This window comes from Scomber japonicus, chromosome 2, assembly GCF_027409825.1.
Source record: "Scomber japonicus isolate fScoJap1 chromosome 2, fScoJap1.pri, whole genome shotgun sequence".
Taxonomy (NCBI): domain Eukaryota; kingdom Metazoa; phylum Chordata; class Actinopteri; order Scombriformes; family Scombridae; genus Scomber; species Scomber japonicus.
In genome coordinates this window covers 28,538,340-28,554,749 of record NC_070579.1, presented here as the reverse complement: position 1 = coordinate 28,554,749, position 16,410 = coordinate 28,538,340, and the positions used below count along the sequence as shown (strand labels likewise).

The 16,410-nt window shown below is 41.4% G+C and overlaps 1 protein-coding gene across 1 annotated transcript; it reads left to right on the top strand.

Moving 5' to 3' along the window:
• Positions 1–32: 32 nt before the first annotated feature.
• On the top strand, positions 33–16,189 carry wu:fb80c09 (translation initiation factor IF-2). Its single transcript, XM_053326873.1, has 9 exons — positions 33–162; positions 8,586–9,926; positions 10,601–10,663; positions 11,039–11,134; positions 11,804–11,899; positions 13,052–13,168; positions 13,611–13,844; positions 14,458–14,807; positions 15,172–16,189. Exons 1-9 carry the CDS (start codon positions 33–35, stop codon positions 15,670–15,672), a joined length of 2,928 nt encoding a protein of 975 aa, XP_053182848.1. The 3' UTR covers positions 15,673–16,189.
• The last annotated feature ends 221 nt before the right edge of the window (positions 16,190–16,410 follow it).

Genomic DNA, 16,410 nt, shown 5'->3' with positions numbered 1-16,410 from the left:
AGTTGCCGTTGCTGCGCCCCGCCTCCCCTGGCATGCCCTCTGACCTTCAGCCGGAGCAGTATATATATCTGGGGGGGATGAGGAGAAGGCCCCTGGCAGCCAAAATGAAGTCTCTGGTGTCTGTGTGCTGTTTGCTGTCTCTGCTGGCTCTGTCTGCTGCAGGTATGGCCGACGGTTTTGGTGTAAAACATTTCAGTTTGTTGTTGGATGCATTTGGATTCTCTGGGAGTTATTTAAGCAAGTATTGATGAGACTTAGAGTGGATGTGACAATGACTTCTTAGTTCAGTAACAAAGGTAAAAATGAAAGCTCCATTTCTCAAGTTTTTTTACATAATGTGTGTAAATGCACAACTAAATGCTTTTATGATTGAAAGTGGTTGCACATTTTAACTGTCACTACATTTCTCAAGCTTTCTACTGGTGTGAGGCAGTAAGAAATGCTGATTAAGTCTTTTAGGTGTGTCATACAGCTTGCATTCCCTCACACAAAACTCCCTCTTCTCTGTTTCCCATTGGAAATTTGTATCTAATTTTAACGCACATCTGTGTAAACCACAGTATATGTAAACTCAGTTAATCAGGCAGGAAAAGTGTTGCAGTATGTTACGTGGTGCAGTGTGGAGCTTTGCGGTTGCACATGGAAATGTCAGGGCTGAGGTGTGACACCAGCTGATGGAAACTGTCCTGCCGGCTGCTTATTCCCACCACTCTGGAGAGAAACACAGTGACAGCACTGACTGAGTGACTTGGACTCACTACAAAGAGTCGCATTCTCTACTGCAGCCAAAGAAAAAAACTGGCTGAAATTATTAGTTTCCCCTACTGGATCTATTTCAGTTTGATTGTCTTTTCACAGCTGGTCACATGTTGTTTGGCCAGTCAGTGCTTAAGTGATGAGTTTGACATTTTAGAGACACTTGATGTTTTACCCTCATTCTTCATCAAATTTATGTTGTTTTTTTTAAATGAGCAAATCAGAAATCCACTATGAACTATTGTGGTTTATACATTACTTTACTTGTTTTATTCAAGTTTTGCAGTTGCTGACTTGTCATGCACAGTTGACGTCGAGGCATAGGATACCCTTGTCTGTCCTTGCACTGGTTCATTTTGGCCTCCACATGCAGCCGTAGTCAGGTGTCAGGCATCAGTCAGACAAAGTCGTCACCAGATACTGTGGTCACCCCAGACTGATACGCATCTCTTTAACACTCCTGGGCAAGCACACATATCTTTATCACATACGTATGGATACAGATTCCCTGCTTGATGTTACATGCAAACAAAATAATCTAAAAAAGACATCCATGAGTGCAGATAGACTCCATGTCTGCATCTAAAATCAGCGCAGTGTGTTTAATGTCTCATTAAAGCCTCTTCACTCCTGTATGTCTCTGCTCTGATCTGTCTGCAGAGCTGATAATCTGTCATTCCAGGCATCAGGGTCCAGGTCCAGGGGATGTCCCAGCTAAAAGAGACATAAGAGAGTAGAGCAGAGTGCGTTCTAGGACCATAGTGCAGTAGTCGAACAGTTGAGCTGTTTAGAGTTACATGACTAGATAATAAGAGTTCTATGAAAAGTTAAGTAGTAGCAACAACGCTGACATGGCAGTGTCCTTCCTCTCTGTATTATTATTATTAGTGATTACTTTTTAATGAAAGGTGAGATTTGACACAAATGGCATAATGAGATAAAATAGGGGAATATGGCTTCTCAGCAAGGTGATTGTCATTCCTGCATCTTGCATTGTGTTACATGCAGCCCTTTATTGCCTGTCAGGATTATTATTTATTGTCGTCATGTCTGCCTATGTAAAGTACTGTTGACACAGTGCACTGAACATTCTTTTCCATGCTGTACCAACAAAGAAGTAGTGCTGAGGAAGTGGTAAAAGAAAGGTTCAAACCAGTTGTGTAGATGGAGAAATTCAACAATAGAATTCATATCATCATCATGCTGAGAAAGATTCAGAATGTTTTTAAAATGATCAAAACTATCACTAGTTGCATGTTCCTGTTCCTGGGCACTTTAGTTTTTGCCACTGATGTCTAAAAATGCTGCTGAATTAACTGATCATTCATTGTGCTTTTTATGCTCACATTAGTACCGCTGATGCATTTATTTGGTCTTTGGTCTTTGAAAAGAGTCTGAGTCATGCTCTGCCACCTGCGCACTGTTGTGGGGAGTGTGAGCAACAGTGCAGTGGACTTGTAGGCCAGCCTCATGACAATCACAGGGAAGAAAAGAGTGTCACACTTCCTGAAAATAGGAATGGAATTATCCCTCCTTCTTTTCACCCTCTGACTCATTGTGGGACTATTTCTGTCTCTGGGAGGTACCATACAGCACCCAGGCACCTGTCGCTCTCTATCCCCATGGCACTGTGCTCTGCTCAGGCTTCAGTGCAGCAGCGGAAGGATCCTGTGAGTAAGGAAATCCTGGAAATGACCAGTACATAGTGGCACAAAGCGGCGCACTCAGTTGTAGCAACTATACACTGTAGCACACTGGTTCTTGAATGTTCTTGAGGCAACATGATAATAGGAGCATTGCAATACCATCAAATATCTCATTTTAAAGTTGCTCCAATCCATATAATTATTTATAACATGACAATGACTATGTGTGATGTGCAAAAGAGACTCAGATTGACTCATATTTTATTGGCTCAGTCTCATTATTCTCATCCAGTCTGTCTCCATTCACAGCGGGCGGCTTTACAGAAAACACTGTATGCTACCTTCCCAGCACCAGACAGCAGACAGACAGACAGTTAGCAATGCACTAGTGAATACAGTGATGCATTTAACTGCTAAAGACCCAGATTCTTTTCTCAAGAGTTTGTGGAGACCAAAACAGAACTAAAAAGAGAGTATTATTTGAGTTATATTCATCAGGTGGAAAGAAACGTAATTCCCAAAAATGATTGCTAACATTACTCTGTATTTTGGCATCATGGCATATTCAACATATTAACTTTATAAAATGATAATATATGAGTGTTGTGTTTTAAATTTGCTCCGTAGGGAAGCAAAAGAACAATCTACAAGCATTCAGTCCAGAGGTTCATTTTGTGTCAATATGTATTGAATGTACCAGAATCGCTGCTAAAATGCTCAAATGTAGCAGGCAGCATGTTTACCATGTTCACCATCTTAGTTTAACATGTTAGCACACTAATTAGGACAAAACAGAAACATACAACTGAGGCTAATGAAAATGATTTGCAGATATATGGTCATCAGCTAAAATGAAAATTGAATCTGAAGATGACAATACATGAAAAATTAAGGGATGCTCAAAGTTATTACAGTTCATCTTGGATGCATATTCATATCAGCTTTAATAGAAATCCTTTCGGAGGTCATATTATTTAAAGCAAAACTAACAGTTTCATGGTAGCAGTACAGAGAGAGTCATGGTATCACAATGGTCATTAGGATGTATCTTCTGAGGACCATGTGTGACAAAATTTAATGGCATTCCATCCAGTAACTGTTGAGACATTTCAGTCTGTGCCTGCAAATACATGCATACCATCATGCTGAATAAATCACTAAAAGTTGTCACCAGGTTAGTGACTATACATCTGGGCGTCCACAGGGAATCCACTGGGGTCCAGGTTATACTTCACTTCTATGAATGTGCATAGTACACCTGCTATGAATGTGCATCCTTGAGTGTCCAAGAATGACAAGGGAACAGTTTGACTGGTATGCATAGCCTTGTGGGAAAAAGCTAAAAACAGAAAACTCTTTGATTCCCCCGAACTAACATGTTCCCTCTGCATAATGGTAATTTGAAGAAAATATGATCTGACTTTATTATTTTCACATGTCTTCTGTCACTAATATGTTCCACCATCGTCCTAACTATGTTAACTTTAATTCAATTTGACCACTGCTGCAGACCAGCTCAGCAGCAGAAAATGATCTTTCCACTTTATCTTCATAACTCTCTTAAAGGCATGCAGCATGAAGTGGCCCACAAACTCAGCAGAGGCCTTTACATGGGTTTACATCATACATGCAAACAGCTGTATATATGTGTTGCATGCTCTTTTTACTTTATTATCTTTTACATACCCTATATTCAATATAACATAAACAAACCAGTCTATGGTCATTTGGAACTGACCTTGTTATGTAATGTCAAGTACCTTTGGCACTTCAGGATCTTGGCTACTGCTGCTGTTCATGTCACGACAGACAATGCTTCAGCACTGTCTGTGGGCAGTGTCCAAACCTCTGTGGTTCCATCAGGGCAGCATCCAAGCACCCTCCTCAGGTTACCCCTCGCTACCCCACCACCCTGCCCCTCCTCCCTCACTTATTTGTTTCACTCAATTACTGACACCTACGGTACACTTAAGTCTGGCCAAGACATGTTTTACACATCCTGGTCCACACTGAATGCCAGAGGTTGGACAGGCAAGCCTCATACCTCGACCTTTGTCAGTGACAGTGAGGGAATATGTGACTGTTATTTAATCGTCAGTGGTAGCTTCTCTTTCTCACATCAACTCACTATCGCCCTGAAACTGCTGTTAAAAAGTTACCACAAAGAACAAATCTTGTTTAATAAATATCAGTAGACCTTTGCAGGATTTTGATTTGGGGCTTGGACCAAATGTTATTAGACTGCTTGTAGCAGTCACCCATTCTTAGGTATTTGCTGGTATTTCTCTTTCCCAATTCATTGTAGTTGAATGTAGACATTCCTCTGAGCTAATTGAAGAGTTATTCAGATCACCTGTGGTGAAGGGTGTTGGGATTGGCTAAATAATAACTGAAAGCAGGGCCGGGGCATTCCCCTCTTGAGTTAGGGTTAGGGTTGTGACAACGCTCTCTCTTTGGGGCTAAAGAGAGGTTGGGAATTGCCCACACGTGACTTTTTTATCCTTCCCCAACTTCCTGCAGACCTTGATTTAGCAGATATTGTCAGCCAGAAACTTGTCTGTGTTTTAGGCCTTTTTGAGACTTTTTGCTGTATTTTGCTGTATTCTGGGGCCCAGTTTGAATGAATACAGTGACACACCTTTCAATATGGTTACTTGCATTTGGTTAGATCTAGTGCTATTCGTACAAAAATGTTTGCTTGCCTAATGATAACCTGCTGGCTTTATTTTGTTTATTTTAATTGAATCCAGCCTTATATACTTGTTTTTATTTCCTTAGTGTCAAAGGCCATTATTATTAAGGATAAATTTGTCATTGTGAAGGAAGCTGGGAGATTTGTTTTTCCAAGTAAATGTATTTTGTAATTTTAGGTGGTTGGGAACTGGTTCTCATTTCAGGCTTCTTCCCAATCAGCTGAAGTCAGGTGAATCTTTACCACCACATGGGGGTGCTGAAGTGCAAAACACAACATTTCAGAAAACGCATTAAAAAAAATCAAAATACATAGCAACCTTCTTGTAAACACTGACAAATCCGAAAACATAACAAAACCATTGAGAAATGTAAAAGCATAACATTTTAGAAAACAAATCAACCAATGAGATGTGTTTTCAGTTTTGTTTTTGTGGGGGGTTTTTTCATTTCGTCAAGTGTTTTACACCTCAGGGCCACTGTATTTTAACCAATTAGAATGCATTACCATTGTAATCAGTGATGGCCAGGCCAAACACTGGAAATCCACTGGTTTGTATTATTATACCCAATTATCTGCCAGACAAAACTTGCAAAAAGATTGTCACTGTTGGCAGATAACAGCTAATAGCACAATGCAGAAAACACTGTTGACCAAAATTGAATTCACATATGATTGCATGCAGTGTGGTTGCTCTGAATATATGAGCTTGATGTTCTCTGGTCACTAATGCTGACAATCCCCCTCAGCAGGTGATAAGTGCACAAAGCTTCCAGATACAAGAGGTGACAAGCGACATCATGAGCACTAAATGTGATTCAGGGTGTTAAAATAGGAACATGAAATTGTCATGGATCAGTGATGGAGAGGGAGAGAACATGAAGTCCTGCTTGCATCATTTAGGACCACTGACTGTAGTCAGTGTTTAGGATGGGCACTGACCTATTCACCACTACCAACTTGTGATTTGACTAGACTGATTCACAGGCAGCTGATCTTACCTTCATCTCACCTCCAAGAATTTACACTTTCACATCCACTTTTAAAACAGACTGCAGTTGAGTGATACTCTTTTTGTCCAGTTAGTTGTTTTGGGCACTTCAGACAATATGAGATCATGCTAACATGTTATTAGATCAAGTTCCAAAGTTTGAAGATAATATGAGGCTTCAGCAGTGTGACGAAATCAAATCAAGTGTAACAGTCTTCTGTTTCCCTAGACAGAGTTCCCTTGTTGAGCTGCAGTGGAGGGATAGTAACAAAAAAAGGGAATTTTGCACTAAAAAGAGGATAATCTTTAAGCTATCCACTTGATTTGCCTAACTTAGACTACTAAAATACATGAGCTTCAAATAAAGTTTAAATATATTTTTTCACAAAATAAAGACTGTGGATTTGAGACTCCTGAGAAAGACGACACATAGGGATGTAACATTAGTTGCCAAAACTGACCAACAGTCACTTTTGAGTATATATATAGGCCACGAATTTGGGTGGATGGCTAGATCCTTACTTGCCAAAAGTGGTCTTAGTGGATGTTGCTACAGGACACTGCTGTTCGCCTCCTGTTTCTAATCACAAGTTAGTACAGTTTTTTATTTTTAAATGAACCTAGCATTGTCATGGTGTTGATATGATGACAAAGGTTGCCTAACCTTTAAGGAAGGAGTGTTATTGTGTCTAAACCTAACCAGACCTTAACCACATTATCACACCATAAAACACCATTATTTTTTAACAGTGATTAAATACTCCTATGGTTCATTCGGTAGTGTATAGTCAAACGACCTATGTGGTTGTTTAATTTGGAGGACTTGATGGGGGATTTTATCTCCCAATCATTTCATAAATTTAAAAGCGGATTAGGAAGGGACCTTTAAATGGCCAGTATAGAACAGAGGAATGATTACAGCTACCAAATCCTGTTTCAATGTTCATATAGGCACCTGACTGTTATTTTAAAACAAACTTGAAAAATTGTGAGCCTATCCTTTAATGGCATGATCGTCAGTTTTTATGCTCCCGCTATGGATCCTTTTACCACAGGTATTTTGAACTGTCATAGCATGAAAATCAGCAGGTGCTACTAATGACATTAACAATGGCACAGTTCTCCCACAGGACCCTAGAACTGTAATGCTGTTACTGTAACACTGTAGCACAGTAACAAGGAGCCATCAGCTGTGCTTTTACTGCTAATTGATGTAGACGTGGCAGGTTGAACACTTTACAAAGTAAAACTCCTATAATACATTAAAACTACCATCACATATGTCAGCTTCTTCCTTTAGCATTAGCCTGGTTCCTCATTATGGGCAAATATCCAGAAGCCTTACGAACATGTAAACGACAGCTGCTGTCAGCCATTAGTCCTCCTCCTCCACACTAACCCCCATCATGTAATATGAACTGTAGACATACATTTAGCTGCCCTACTAATATCACACTGTGTACCACTGTGTGTTCCTCAGTCTGACGACCTTACAGGCAGTTATAATTAAATAGAGGTCATGGCCTTGTGCTCTTTGTACATTGTGGAGTATCTCATGTACAAGCATGTGGTGGGAGGTGTAACAGAGAGGGAGTCCCCAGCTTAGATGTGATTGTTTTGAAGTCATACTAACTATTGTTTACTATATAATGCTGAGTGCTAGCAATTTGTTCATGAAAATGTCTGCTACTGTCTTTAATTGATCTGAGAGAAACACTCAAACAATCTTTGGCTTTGCTCTTGAGAAGACCTACCATATTAATAGACATGAAGATGACACCAAGTTCTCAAATCAAAATAGCAATAAACTAATAAAGGAAGTTCTAAATCTTATGTGTAATTATTACATGAATAAAATTACTATGGACTAAACAGAAACGTGACTACAGTAATTAATGTACTGTATACAATGACAGTAAATAGATGCAGTCCATCCTGTCCACTCAGCTTCTTCTTTTAGATTCTCTAAACAACTAACCCACTGCAACTGTCCACTATATGAGTGCCTCAAATAGTCCTCTTGTCACCATTCAAGGAGATGAAATCTGAGTCTTAAATCTGGAAGGTGCTGAACATTTGACCTGCTCTGTACTTAATCATTGACTAAGCACTGGTCGCGCACTGACATAAAACACAAAAGTGACTGGTCAGCAGAAGTGTAGTTGAATTATTTGGTTACATTTGGTTACAAATTAACATTTGTAACCAAATGTTAATTTGGCTACATGTAATCTGATTGGTCAGAATAGCATTTCTATAGGGAATATACAGATGATTATGCATATTGCTTTTAAGACAACCATCAACGGCCTCACAATAAGCCAAATAAGAGCTCCACCTGATAACAAGGCAGAACATATTATGCTGTACGGTGTACGCTATATTAGCATGTATGAGATGAATGTATGATGTCAGTTGATTGTCACTTTTGTGTATTACAATTTGCATCCTCTGACCTCACCCTCATCTAAATGCATTCTCTCCTCTCCTCACCTCATAGATCTCTTGGCAGAGTCCTCCATCCATGATGATGAGCCTTTGGTGCGCCTGCAGCTTCAGCAGCCAGAGGGAGACCTCTTCTCCTGTGGATGTGACACAACAGAGGAGAACGCGAGCCAGAGCTCCTCCAACGACACCCCGGCCCCAGAGAGGACCATGTGTCAGCCCTGCACACCCCCGTCAGCTTTAGGTGCTGCCACTGAAGAGCCAGCATTGCGTTCAGAGCATGAAGAGGAGGCGGAGGAGGAAGCAGCCGCTGCTGAAGAGGATGCTCCCACTGTTGAGGTGACAAGTGAAGAAGAACAGGAAGAGGCAGTCCCCCAGGAGAAGAATGTAGAAGGAGAGGAGATTTCTGATGAAGTAGCTGATGCAGAGCCTGTGGAGGAGGGTCAAAGTGTAGAGGAGGAGGAAGTAGCTGAGGAGGTTGCATCATCTGAAGACGAGGAGAAGGTAGCAGAGGCAGAGGTAGAGGAGGAGAACATAAAGGAAGGAGGAGAGGAAGCAAATGAGGAATTGACTCATGAGGAGGAAGAAGAAGAGGACATACCTCAGGGAGATGAGGAAGAACCTGCTGTTGAGGAGGACGCTAACATTGCTGAAGATGCAGAGGAGGAAGAGGCTGCAGTGGTCGAAACAGAATTAGAAGCAGAACAAGCAGAGGTTCCTAAAACTGAATCTGACCCTGTGGAGGCAGAGGTCACTGCAGAATCTGAGGCTGAACCAGAGGTGGCTGCAGAGCATGAAGCAGAGCATGAGGCAGAACCTGAGGCTGAACCGGAGGTGGCTGCAGAGCATGAGGCAGAACCTGAGGCTGAACCAAAGGTGGTCGCAGAGCATGAAGCAGAACCTGAGGCTGAACCAGAGGTGGCTGCAGAGCTTGAAGCAGAACCTGAGGCTGAACCAGAGGTGGCTGCAGAGCATGAAGCAGAACCTGAGGCTGAACCAGATGTGGCTGCAGAGCCTGAAGCAGAGCCTGAGGCTGAACCAGAGGTGGCTGCAGAGCATGAAGCAGAACCTGAGGCTGAACCACAGGTGGCTGCAGAGCCTGAGGCAGAACCTGAGGCTGAACCACAGGTGATTTCAGAACCAGAGCTGGCTGCAGAGCCTGAGATAGAAGAGATTGCAGAACTAGAATCAGAACCTGAAGTCATTTCACAGCCAGAGGTGATTCCAGAGGCTGAGATAAAGGCAGACACATCAGAGTCTGTTGAGGTGGTGGCTGTGGAAGACGTACCCATGGTAAAAACAGTGGAGGAGGCTCCTGTGGTGGAAGAGACACCTGATGATGTTGAGGAAGCGACAGTGGAGGAGGTGGCAGCAGAGGAGCCTGCACAGTCCAAAGGTACAGAAAGAAAAATACCAATACTATGAAGTACTTGTGCATCTCCTTTCATCTTAAGTAGTAGAGTAAAGCTGTACCCGGGAGGTAACTTAATTCTTCCTGTCGTTGGAGGCCTATATCTTGCCTAGCTGACAGCCTGAGCATCTACACCTAGAGAAGGTTGGGATAATATTAGAGTAAACCTCTCTCCATGGTCACAGCTTCAGTAATTAAAGAAGCATGCCACTATCTGGTGACCGCGTGTTGACACCTGCTATAAAAGGTGATGGCTGAGACACACACACACATATTTTGTATATTGACAAGTAGGATACAAAAAGCTTGTGTTAAAATGGTAGTTTTGTTATTTTGTGATCTGCTGAATTCCATCTGGTTCAATATCAGCTTTTTTGTGATCACAGAACATTCTTCTATTTGAAAAGAGACAGCTTTATTAATGATCAATTAAACATTTAATGCTTAATGTTGGTCATTTATTGGTCATTTATAAGGAGAGAGTTTCACAAAAGATGTTTTAAAAACATTACTTACAACTTATAAAATCTACATAAAGTATGCCTTATGGAACCTTATGGAAAAATATATTTGGCAATGCGGTGGGGATTTTGCTCAGATGGGTCATAAAATGACAGCAAAGATCTTTATCTTTCTCGTTTCCTCTCTTTCTCTCTCAGGCATGCCAAGCCCCCTGAATATGACACTGAGTGTAGCTAAAGGGGAATTAGCAACAACCTCTGGTACAGAAATAAACAGACCAAAATAGCAGAGGAAAGGAATAGACAGATACATAGGACAACAGCATGATATAACAGTGTACTCAGCTCAGATGGTCTGGTCACTCACAGCTCAGGAAGTCATCCACCTGGCGATTACATTTTTCTCTGTAACCATGTCAATTGAATTTTCATGAATTGTCTTTGTCAACAGATAAGAGAATGTGGTTGACTTCAGAGATAAAACATGATCAGTATCAGTTATTGCACACTATAGAAAACTGCAAATTGGTTTCCAATGCCTTATTTGTCAGAGCATTAAGAGTAATTTAATACATTTGGCAGTGTTAAGGTTTATAACTCACCAGTCGACTGAGAGTCTGTTCTTCCAATCAGCAGGTGGGGATGAGGCAAAGGGCCAGACACTGAGAGACCGCTCCCACATTGAGGACACACTGAGACTGGGTTCTGCCGAACCCTCAGAAGAGTACTCAGGTAAGGGACAAAGACATCTCAAAATTACTGACATCATGCTTGCAGTGAAAGGGTAAAATTTAAACCCACCAACCACCAGTACCACAGCACATATATATCCAAACATGCATACACATTCCTGACAGTGAATCCTCTTGATCAAAAACTGGGTCTTTGCTGTTGAAGTTCTGTGTGGAGAGCTTGAAATGAAAATACAGCACACTGTTTACAGCTACTTTGTCAATGGAAAAAGAAAAACAGATGTGTTTGCATGTGAACTAAAGGAAGTTTGAGTCAATTTTGGGGGCTGAAACTATTCTCAAAATTGTTTCATGATGTCTAGATCCTGGGGCTTTCATGTGCGAGTGTGTGTACTGTGTGAGTGCATGAACTGAGTGTGCGTGTGCGTGCAGACATGTCTCGAGGCAGGTGATTAATCAGTTTAAATGTATAACTCTGTCCTCTGCATGAAGGCCTCTTTGTTCTCTTAAATCAGACTGGTTCATTTCAGAAAAGTTCTGCAGAGAAGCCGGTCTCTTAATCACCTCGGCTCAATTCAATAAACTTTACGAAGGCAATTCATCACACACTGCCAAAGCAATTGTTGCAATCAGTAATGATAGCAAGAGCATTAATAAAAATCCTGTCCAAAATGGCGCCATTACACACTCTCTCTCTTTCTTTCTCTAGCTGCAATGAAGAAGCTGTTGAACATCTACCACAAGGCCATCAAGCCGGTGGAGCAAGCCTACAAGTACAATGAGCTCAGGCAGCATGAAGTCACAGGTAAAAACATTTGCATTTGTATCACATGCACTGTCTGAAATAGGCTCTACAGACCCCAGCAACCACAAAATCATCTGTTTATGACTTCAACTGCAATTCAGTTTGCATAAAGTAGACTGTAATGATGCATCTTGTTGGGCACGTGAGTAAGACACCACAACTTTGGCACCAATGGCATTAATCATCTGATATACCTAAAACCATAACTGACTCATTGGAAATCCAACAGAAAGGCACCATATCCACTCACTAGTTTTAACCACCTGTATCAGTTCACCACAGTTAACCGCACAGCACATGTAGTGGCACATGTTTTATGAAACTGTAGCTGCACAGAAAGAATAAGACGTAACTTAAGTCCCAGTTCAGATGAAACGAAGCCCGACTTGAAGTTGTTCAAACCTCTCAGAGAAGCACAATAAGAACTCTGTCTGTTGATAATTAAGGGAAACATTGTGTGGGCCAGCCTCCCTACAACTTTGTTCCATGGCACTTGAGGGCAGGGAGTATAATTTATGCTAAGAAGCCGGATGAAGACTTCATGCTGTGCCATGTGACTCTGGGACCCCTTGTGGTGCAGAATAGAAGGACATGTACACAATAAGAATGTTTAATTTTGGTGTCTTTTTAACATCAATATATGCATCACTGTGTGCTTCATTAAATCCAAAAGGACATGCTCTTTTTTGGACCATGAATGTTCTTAACAATAACATTGCAGTTTCCATCCATTAAATAATGCCTTTTCTTGTATGTAAGTTTGATATTGTGTCCTGAGGGTGGCACTAACGGAGAGCTAATGGATCTATGTAGTTGTGTAGTCGATTTGCACATTTAATGTCAGCCTGCACATTTGATTTGATATTTCCTGTGTACAAGAACAAACTTTGATCAAGAGATCAGAAGACATTTTTAGTGATCATCCTCAGCAGAGTATGAATGTTCATGCAAAAAAATGTATCATTCTATCCATCCCTTTTACAGATATTTTGCTCTGTACAAAAGTATTGAATGGACAAAGAGATTAAAAAAACACATCCTCCTTAAATAATATAAACCAAAAAAAAGCTTAATGATCACAATTTTATTTTTGTGAAGCAGATTTTCTGTGTTCCTCCTCTCTCAATCCCTCATGCTATGTCCCCACTGCAGATGGGGAGGTCACCTCTAAACCAATGGTTTTGTTCCTTGGACCCTGGAGTGTCGGCAAGTCCTCCATGATCAACTACCTGCTGGGTCTTCACGGCACCTCGCAAGAACTCTACACAGGTTCATGCTGAAAAAATTTGATTGTTTGTGAGGTAGCTTATAAGTGACAAAGCCATTATTCAAAAGTAGTCATAATAATCGAAAGTAGTGATAACAATCCAAATACAGTTATATATAAGGTTTATATACAGTAGGGTTACCCACTCTTCTGTGATGACTACTACTTAAGTGAAATATTGCAATAAATGTGTTTGTTAATCTAGAAATATGTAATAATGATCTATAACATAATCTAAAACACTAATCATGATTTATATCTTCATTGTCATAAACTGTACGCATTTATTAATATTAACATTAACTATAAATTAGCTAACATGTGAATTGAGGATTATTTTTAATGCAAAATCTAAAGTGCTGCTTTACAATCACAAAGACATGCAATAAAAAAAGTCCATAAATTGTTCCCTGTTAAATCGTTCCATCCTCATCCCTCCACCAGGTGCTGAACCAACCACCTCTGAGTACACCGTCATAATGCATGGCGAGAAGTTTCGGTCCATAGAAGGCATTGTTATGGCAGCTGACAGCTCACGGTCCTTGTCCCCACTGGAGAAGTTTGGCCAAGGCTTTTTGGAGCGGCTGGTGGGCATCGAGATGCCCCACAAGCTGCTGGAGAGGGTCACCTTTGTGGATACGCCTGGTGTCATCGAGAACCGCAAGCAGCAGGAGAGGGGTGAGCATTACTAATGGAATTAAGTTCATATCACAGCTGCAGGTACAAAATACTAATTTGACTTTTTTTCCCACTGTCTTGCCAAAATTGTTCTCTACCATGTTATACCAAGATTTCCCACAGGCTTACACAGACATTTATGTAGCTGTGATCAGAGTGGAAGCTCAATTAATCAATCAATGACTGAAATCTGTGGAGGCAACAGACATCAGCAACAGACATAAGTACCATATTAGATTAGCTTGTTTGATTGGCGTCATTATCATAGGCACTCATAAATACACACACACAGACAAAAACACACATACCACAACGGCAATAAGGAATCAATGAAATATTTTAGTTGCACAGTGAGTCAGGTTTATTTACTATGCATTTTAACAGAGTTGTGTCTGTTGAGTTACAACACTATATGTGAGAAATTTACTTTAAAAGGGAAGGTTTCATTGTAGGGTAATGAACAGTGAAACTAATGTTAACCATGAGCTAACCCGTGCTTCTGTTACAATAATACTTGCATGAAAAGTTCAGTATTTTTGAGCCCATCATGTTGCTTTGGGACATATCACAGGGCAGGAACCTTTTCATAAAATGAATCCCCTCCCTCTCTCAGGTTACCCCTACAGCGAGGTGTGCCAGTGGTTCATCGATCGGGCTGATCTGATCTTCCTGGTGTTCGACCCCACCAAACTGGATGTGGGTGGAGAGCTGGAGATGCTCTTCAGGCAGATGAAGGGCCGTGAGTCCCAGATCCGCCTCATTCTCAACAAGGCTGACAGTCTCTCCACCCAGAACCTGATGAGGGTCTATGGAGCCCTGTTCTGGAGCATGGCACCCCTGATCAATGTCACAGAGCCTCCTCGCGTGTACGTCAGCTCCTTCTGGCCTCAGGACTACACTGCAGACACAAGTCGACAACTGTTCATGAAGGAGGAGACTTCTCTGCTGGAGGACCTCAACCAGGTAAACTTATTTTCATTGACAATATGATTCCTTGAGTTTAGACACACTCTATGTGGTAATTGCTCCATTAAGCACCTGTTATGTTCACTCTCACCACATTTTCAAATGACTGACAATAATTCTTAAGATTTGAGAGGCTTTATTGTGACTAAAGTCATGAATTGCTTGCAATACACATCTCTGATTTATCTTTGTGTAAGAAGCACTTGATGTAAGGATGCTAGCCAAGTCTTAATGTCTAATTTTCAGAGCCAGAGAAACAGTAAACCTCTCTATATTCCCATCATTCAGATTTTCTGTCTCCCTCTTCTGTGTATTTATCTTTTTTCTCTCCTTTCTTATTTCTCTGTCTTCTCCCCTGCAGGTGATCGAGAACCAGATAGAGAACAAGATTGCTTTCATCCGCCAGCATGGTATCCGTGTGCGCATCCATGCCCTCCTTGTGGACCGCTACCTCCAGACCTACTATGACAAGCTGGGCTGGTTTAGCGACCCCTACGAGGTGTTCCACGACATTGTCACTGACCCGGACAAGTACTACATCTTCAAATCCATTCTGGCCAAGACCAACGTCAGCAAGTTCGATCTGCCTGACAAGGAGGCCTATCAGGACTTCTTCGGAGTGAACCCAGTGTCCAGCTTCAAGCAGCTCTCCCACCACTGCAGCTGGTCCGGTGGCTGCCTGCTGGACAGGATAGAGAAGGCCATCTCACATGAGCTGCCAGCTCTGCTCAGCAGTGTCAGCAAGGCCGTGGGCACACCTGCCCCTGCGAAGGCTGCCCCTACACCTCCACCCCCACTCCCTGGCACCTGCGAGGGTCCTGGGTGTGAGGAGAAACCCAAAAACCGTTGGAGGAAGCAGTGAGCTGGAGGAGGAGGCAGTGAGAGGGGAATGGTGGAGGAGGAAGAACAGAGGAGGCAGATGGCGGCGACAGCAGCAGCAGCAGCAGCAGCCAGAGGCGTTCCTAAAATAATCCCCACTGCTGTTATTCTCAGGACTGTGATGTGGGGGAACTGAGAGATAAAGAGAATAGAAAATGTTCAAAGATGTACCAGGCAGACCTGGGTCGGATTGTACTTAAAAAATACTATCCAACCGAACCAATACTATTCATAGTGCCTGTTTTTTTCTGCATGAAGTACAAAATGGAAATAATTTACTCCATCAGAATAGTTCAAATAGTCTCAGACTAAAGTTGTAAAACACTGAAATATTGATTTTCAATTGATTTTCAGATAGTAAATTAATCTATAACAACTTATTACTACACATGGTCCTGAATGACACCCTCAGTATCTGTTACTTAAGTCCTCTAAAAAATAACAATAAAAATGAGTTGCATATTTGACTGCAGTTTGCTAGAAAGTGTAAATAAAAAGTTGTGTTGTCAACTTCCATCAGAAGCATTGCTGTCTGACTAAACTTGCTATGAGTCTGCAGCAGAAAATATTTCCAAAAGATGGAAATTAGTATAAAAAGACCTCTCTTTTCTACATAATCTCTTATGATAAGTGAAATCAGAGCACAGTTGTTTTTCTTGTTTCTCCCAGTTTTCAAGTTTGTACATTATTTATTCACATCTTCAGAGAAAGATGCTGGCAG

Coding starts and splice junctions, on each gene's coding strand:
- wu:fb80c09 (XM_053326873.1), top strand. CDS start 33: ATGCCCTCTGACCTTCAGCCGGAGCAGTATATATATCTGGGGGGGATG. Junction 11,135..11,803: donor ACCCTCAGAAGAGTACTCAG/GTAAGGGACAAA, acceptor TTCTTTCTCTAG/CTGCAATGAAGAAGCTGTTG. Junction 14,808..15,171: donor TGCTGGAGGACCTCAACCAG/GTAAACTTATTT, acceptor TCTCCCCTGCAG/GTGATCGAGAACCAGATAGA.